Source organism: Podarcis erhardii, assembly GCF_964252035.2.
Source record: "Podarcis erhardii genome assembly, chromosome: 7".
In the NCBI taxonomy this organism is placed as follows: Eukaryota; Metazoa; Chordata; class Lepidosauria; order Squamata; family Lacertidae; genus Podarcis; species Podarcis erhardii.
Window position 1 is genome coordinate 26,634,091 of NC_138511.1, and position 7,103 is coordinate 26,641,193.

Consider the following 7,103-nt stretch of genomic DNA (forward strand, 5'->3'; position numbering starts at 1 on the left):
ACCTAGCTAATACACCCTCCATCCTAGGCTGGCTGTTCCATCTGTAAGCACATCTGACTTTTATGTAGACAGGAGACCATCTGGGAACTGCATGAAAGCTTTTCCAAGCCCTGCAGTGCAGAGAGCAGCATTGCTGCACCATAAATAAAATAGTCAATTATATACTAAATCAGTTACTTTACCTTTCATCCCTGAGGACACACAAGCAAAATGCCCCCCCTAAAAACATGTCCTTAACTATCCACGAATCGTAGAGAAGCTTGCTCTCCCCTGTTGTTTATCTGACAGTACAAGCCAAGCATGTCTACACAGAAGTAATCCCTGTGGAATTCAATAGGGGTTACTCCCAGAACACTCTCCCCTGCCACACACACACACACCCCAAGCTTGACTGGGCGCCTGTCAATCACTTGTCAATCACCATAACAATGATATCAATTCATCCATTTTTGCCCCAAAGCCACCAATAATCACACAAACTCTGAACACTGAGGCTGTAATCCTATGCATATTTACCTGGGAGTAAGCCTCTCTGAAAGCAGCAGGCTGTAAATTCCAGAAAACCACCTTTGATTTTTTTCTTTCTTTTAAAGTGTGCTTTATATAACAACTAACATTTAATTGCTAACTGAGTCCACCAGTTAAATGGCCTTAATCAGCTAAAATAATAATAATAATGAATCAGCTACCAGCACAAAAGTAGCACATTTTTTTATGAATGGGGAAAAAAACATAATTTGTTTTGCTTTAAATCATGCAGCTGTTACCTTCCGAGCCTTTGGATTTTTTACGGATGAGAGGAAAAGTGAATAATACCATACACACAAATGCCCTGAAGCTTTGAATGGTGAATTATGAAGTCATTAACATTTGCAAAATAAACATAATAGGCTTGTACAAGCCTTATGACACATTGCACAGGGATGGGAGAGGAACTCAGAATTATTTGAGCAACATTAAAAGAGCTGGATAGAAAAACTGCAACCATAATGGGAAGCAATGGCCGTGCTGTAGCCTCCAGAAACAGGTTCTGACTTTTTCTCATTTTGTGTGCTGTGTCCATTCAAAGCTTTCCAGCTCTCTTGCAAAACAAAGAAACACAAAACACAGATCAGCAGCCTGGGCTTTGCATCCAACTAAGTTTACTTGGAGTAGACCCATTACAATTAATGGACCCAAGTTAGTCATGTCCATTAATTTCAATGTGTCTACTCTGAGTCAGACTAAGGTTGAATGAAACCCATGGAGACTTTCTTATGTCCTCCTCAGAGTAGACCTATTGAAGTTAATGGACATTACTAAGGTAGGTCAATGAGTCTAGGGCCAGATTTAGGTTTGATGAGGCCCTAAGCTACTGAAGGTAATGGGGCCCTTTATATGTCCAGCTGTCCTTTGTCAACAACAAATTATCGCTGTTTTTGGTGTTGAATATATGCTATATGGTAATTTATGGACCTAATAGGTATCTAAAGCCATTCGCACATGTTGCCATGCAACGAGTCCATGCAGAATATAGGCACCCTCTATATGGAAATGAGCAAACCAGTGATATTTTAGGAAGCAGGCTAGCAGGCAGGGCCCATTACTTACATCATAGAAGCCTACACAACACAAAACACTGTTGTTGTATGCAGGTTTTATTTTATTTGTTTTTTATCTTATATTTCAGAAATGTACATCCAGTGGGTTTTTCCCTTTACATTTTTTTGGGGCCCCTAAGAGAGTAGAGGCCTAAGTTATACCTTGTTTAGCTTATATGTAAATCTGGCACTGAATGAATCTACTTCTGAAGTCAGATGAGCACCGCACCCCATAGTCGCCTTTGACTGGACTTAACTGTTCAGGGGTCCTTTACTTTTACATACTTCCGAATAGTGCTACTATTGCAGACCATCATTGGTGTGAATTGCTCTGTCATCACCGGAGAAGCTGAATAGAGAGGGGCAGTCTCTGATTGACATCTGACATAAACCTGCCAAGTATGACCCCTAGTTTAGTGTAGTGTAGTATGACCCCTAGTCTAGTGTAAGTGTTAGTGTACCATGTAAGGGACGTGGGTGGCGCTGTGGGTTAAACCACAGAGCCTAGGACTTGCCGATCAAAAGGTTGGCGGTTCGAATCCCCGCGACGGGGTGAGCTCCCATTGCTCGGTCCCTGCTCCTGCAGTTCGAAAGCACATCAAAGTGCAAGTAGATAAACGGGTACCGCTCCAGTGGGAAGGTAAATAGCATTTCCGTGCGCTGCTTTGGTTTGCCAGAAGTGGCTTAATCATGCTGGCCACATGACCCAGAAGCTGTACGCCGGCACCCTTGGCCAATAAAGCGAGATGAGCGCCGCAACCCCAGAGTCATCTGTGACTGGATATAACGGTCAGGGGTCCCTTTACCTTTACCTTACCATGTGTGCCCCCAGGAGCTCCTTGGAGAAAATGATGGGACAGAAATGCAAGGGGGGGCGGGAGTGGAAAACAAGTTGTCTTTAAACACACTTTACTTCTCTGTTACTCATTGATGCTCATACTAGGGAGGATGAAATCTGTTTCATCTTCTGCCTACTCCCCCCCCCAATTTAAAATTTGGCTCATCACATTTCTGCATCAGCTCCCAGGATCTTTTAAAATATGCCTGCATGGCCTATTGTCTGTACATTATGTTCACTAATACCCCCCCCCCTTTTTTTGTAAGCTCTTTCTCCTTATATACACATTTTGGTAGATTATTTTAGCCAAACAACTGCATTGCAAAATTGGAAGGAGTGCCAATTTCTTTGTTTTGGGTAAAGGAACAGCAAATTATCTTCTTTTGCTTTTTGGTACTGTTTTTTTAAAAACCTTTTTAGCTGTTTCGACAGTATGTACGCAAAAGGTGATGTTATGATTGCACAGATTATGCCTGTTAGCATTAAAGTGAGGACAAAACTACTTTCTCTGCCATCCCAAGCTTAAAATGGCCCTCAGTTCTTTGCTGTGGGAGCATCACAAAGATGGACTTTCCCATTGTTATTATTTTATTAATAAACAAAATAAACCAAAAATGGGCTTTCAGATTACAATGTGGCAATGATTGGCCTGCATCCCTGCATGATGTTGTTATTCTGTGAACTGCCCTGAGACTTTTGATGAAGGGTGGTATATAAATTTAATTAATTAATTGATTGATTAATAATAAATACGTAATTATAGGCTCTCTTGCTTAGCCGCTTAAAACCATACCTGCTGCTCTCTGTGGAGCTACGAATGGATGGATAGCAACTAAGCATCTGCTAATCAACAAAAAATGGAATTTTCTGTGCCCACAAAGCCAGACGAGCCAAATTTCCAATAATTGGCATGCTACACAAAGTTGTGGAGCTCCATTTTCTTTTATGGTTTCCCAGGCAAAGCCAAGGCACAGTAATGCCCTCTAGTGTTAGTTTCAAATCTCTCTCTCTCTCTCTCTCTCTCTCTCTCTCTCTCACACACACACACACACACACACAAACACACACACAATGTATTCTGACTAATAATAGCCAACTGACTGACTGAGCAAGAATGAGCTGTTGACTTGGTGGTGGATTAGCTCAATATAAACATCAAGTCAGTGTGTGGCAGTGATGAACAAGGCAAATTCCGTGTTTGGAATTCCTAGGAAAAGAGTTGGAAATAATCTTGTCAGAATAGCAATGTCCTTGTACAAATCTTTTGTGCTGTCAAATTTGGAATACGGTGTACAATCATTATCACCATACATAGGCTCCGACGGCTAGGGGCTGAGGCAGTTTCGGCCTGGAATTTGTATTTAGGAAAAGAAACATAAACGGTGAGTTTATGAGTTTATCCTTCCCTACAGCATCCAATGGCTTCTTGCTCGATTGTAGCTTGGCTGTTCAGATTTCCAAGGAGATCCTCTGCAAAGGACTCCAGGGGCTTCTAAACTGCTTCCTATTGATTTCCCTACTAAGATAGTTTATCGCTCCTTGTTACTTTTAAAAAGCAATGTAATCTGTGCTGCGAACTGAATAGGGTTTATTAGACAAATCCTACCCTAGCCAGTCTAAAGGTGGCTATATGGGATCACTATTCATGTTTGGTGATTTTTTTTCTCCTTAAAAAATAAAATTAAAACCCTATATTGAAAGTGCCTCTTCCCATTTCCTAGAGAAGAGTTGACACCTTCAGCTAGCGTCTCCCAAACTTGGGTCTCCAGCTGTTTTTGGACTACAATTCCCATCATCCCTGATGACTGCTCCTGCTAGGTGGGGATGACGGGAGTTGTAGTCCAAAAACAGCTGGAGAACCAAGTTTGGGAAAACCTGCCTTAAGTTAAAGCAGATCTGGACTGACTGCAGAAGAGTACCAGGTTGCCCCATGGGAAGACCCAAATGCTAGCAGCGTTAAGGGATTCAACATCATTGGATGACATGGTTGCTGTCAGGACCTTGCAATGTGAAGACAGGGACTCTGAGAATGAGGTCCAGGCTCATTTTACAGGAGGAGAACAGATGCAAAGCACAGGTTTACCACCATCCTCTGATGAGTGCCCTGCATTGCCTGTCTCCCTTTGCCTCACAGAAGTCAACAGCTGCAAAAGAGGGCTCTTTAAGAAGCCAGTTGGCTTCTCTGTAGGGAGATGGAACCTACCACATTCCAGGTCTGGTCAGCCTGGCTTCAGCTAGCTCTAGCTCCCTACAGGGACAGCATTTCCCTGTAGCTGCCTTAGGAGGAGAACGCTCTGAGCAGCAGGGCCTTCTTGGGGCTGTCCAAGGTACTGATCCTGTTTGCCTTACCTGTTTCCCCCTACAGCAGGCTTCCTCAACCTCGGCCCTCCAGATGTTTTTGGCCTACAACTCCCATGATCCCTAGCTAGCAGGACCAGTGGTCAGGGATGATGGGAATTGTAGTCTCAAAACATATGGAGGGCCAAGGTTGAGGAAGCCTGCCCTACAGCTTGAGTCTGGTTCCCATCGGCACCTACTGAAGTTCTTTGCTCTGCAGGGTCCTTGCTTCTGAGTGGAGATGCTGAGGGAGGGAGGAATCCCAAACTGGCCAAATCCACAGAGGAGAGGGCTGTTCATAGAATTGTAGAGTTGGAAGGAACCAGAAGGGTCATCTAATCCAAGCCCCCCTAAAATGCAAGAATCTTTTGCTCAATGTGGGCCTTGAACCTGAAATTAAGAGTCTCATGCTCCACCAACTGAGCTACTAGTCACAATGGCTATGTTCTGCCACCACAGCTTCAGGCAGCAATGCTTCTGAATACCAGTTGCTGGGAGCCAAAGGAGGGGAGAGTGGTCTTGTGCCCGTATCCTGGTTTCCTGCAGGCATCTGGTTGGCCACTGTGAAAACAGGATGCTGGACTAAATGGACCATTGGTTTGATCTGGCATGTTCTCCTTATGTTCTTATGGAAACCAAAAGGAGCACAAGTCATGTTTTCACTACTGCTGTCTTCTCACATGTTAAGGCTGGTCCATAGGCAAGAGTCTTTGATGAGCCAGGATTGATGGGACAACCAGAAGTCAAGGACAAAGGACAAACCAGAAAGCAGGATGGAGGAGCAAATCAGGAGCCAGGACCAAAGGATCTCACCTTTCACAGGTGTTTCCAGCTATCCTACAACATTCTACAACTGCAACTTCCCAGATGTGACTGGCTGCCCACTTCAAGAACTGCCAATAGTCATTTTGGCCCATTGCCCTTCTCTTGTCCATACCCAGAACACTTCACACCAGTCAGAGAGTATTCTCATAACAATATTATGGGGTGATTCTGTTTTCCTAATATGTTTTTATCCAAAAGAATATGTGTCACCTTCTTAGTGTTGGGGAGGATCCTAGCTCACTCTGCATTTTTGGAATCACCCTTCTAATTTCTCTCTCTCTCTCTCTCTCTCTCTCACACACACACACACACCTCTGACCCATGTGAAAATTGGAACATTGTTCTGTGGATAGAGTCACATAATCAGAACCGTGTGTGGGTCTGGACTGTACTTAGAAGGTAGGCTGTAGGACATGGGGGGCAGAGATATATCCCCCCCCGTACAGTTCTCCAGGATTGGGGCTGCACATTATGAAATACAGTCACTTCTTGGAAGCATTTTAAATGGGAATTTTTAATTTTCAGAAACAAGGAGCCCTCCAATCACCTCATAAGTACTTCCTACTTTTACAAACTAACACAAAGGCAAGAATCATTTTTTAGAGAAACAACAGCATGTGTCTCAGAGGGATCTATTACAATCTCACCCACTGAATGAAGTCCTGCCCACAAAATCCTCTTTACGATCTGACCATCTCAAGATCTGCCTATAAACGAGATGAAATGGAGCAAGGTTTGGAGGGGCATTGGGCATTGGGGACATGAAGCTGGCACAGGACAGAAATAATGTGATCCATCCATCATGACACCTTGTTAGTTTGTTTGCATGTCTATTAATTACTGGAGGACAGGCTGATAGTAAAATATGCATAGAGTAGAGCCATCAGCAACAGCGCCACCTGCAGGTTTCGGGAGCTAGGGATGGAGGCGGAATCTGTTTTGAATGGATTCATAGACAGAATTTGGCTGTTCTGACCTAATCAAGTATTCTTTTCTATGGACTGCCTCATCTATCAACGGCCTGCTTATGTCTCAGCTGTTTGTGCCTTGTCAGGTTTTCTTTTCTTTTTGAATCAGGCTAATGATATGCAACATTATAGACACACAAAATGCATGTTCTGTGTATATCAAATGCTGTTGTACTCCAGATCCCAATCAGTCTGAAACAGAATGGCTAATGGTCAAGGATGACGGCAGTTGCAGTTCAGAAGCAGTCAGTGAGCCACAGACACCCCTCCCCTGATTTAGAAGTCAATGCATCCCCTGGGTTCAGCTCCACTGAAAACGAACTGGAATACAATTTGATGTAGAAACAGATGGGGAGCTTGACCCGACTGCTAACTGACTAGTCTCCTAATGAAAATAATGGATTTTTTTAAAAAAAAGGGTTCTACACTCTTTGCAGTGGCTTGGAGGCGCATGGGATTTGGGCAACTAATTCTGTTTAATCCCTTCCAAGAAAGCCCCAAGGCTGTAATATGCAGATGAGGAAACACGGACAATGAAAATCAATGATTCTTCCT

At 43.5% G+C, this 7,103-nt stretch overlaps 1 protein-coding gene across 1 annotated transcript in view; it reads left to right on the top strand.

The window, feature by feature from the left end:
* The window catches only part of LOC309347020 (uncharacterized protein), an 81,517-nt gene extending 75,792 nt beyond the window's left edge, over positions 1 to 5,725 (top strand). Inside the window, exon 3 of the mRNA XM_081871450.1 lies at positions 5,444 to 5,725. Coding sequence (XP_081727576.1) covers positions 5,444 to 5,455 — 12 coding nt within the window. The 3' untranslated portion in view covers positions 5,456 to 5,725. The remainder of the gene's footprint in view (positions 1 to 5,443) is intronic.
* Positions 5,726 to 7,103: the final 1,378 nt, after the last annotated feature.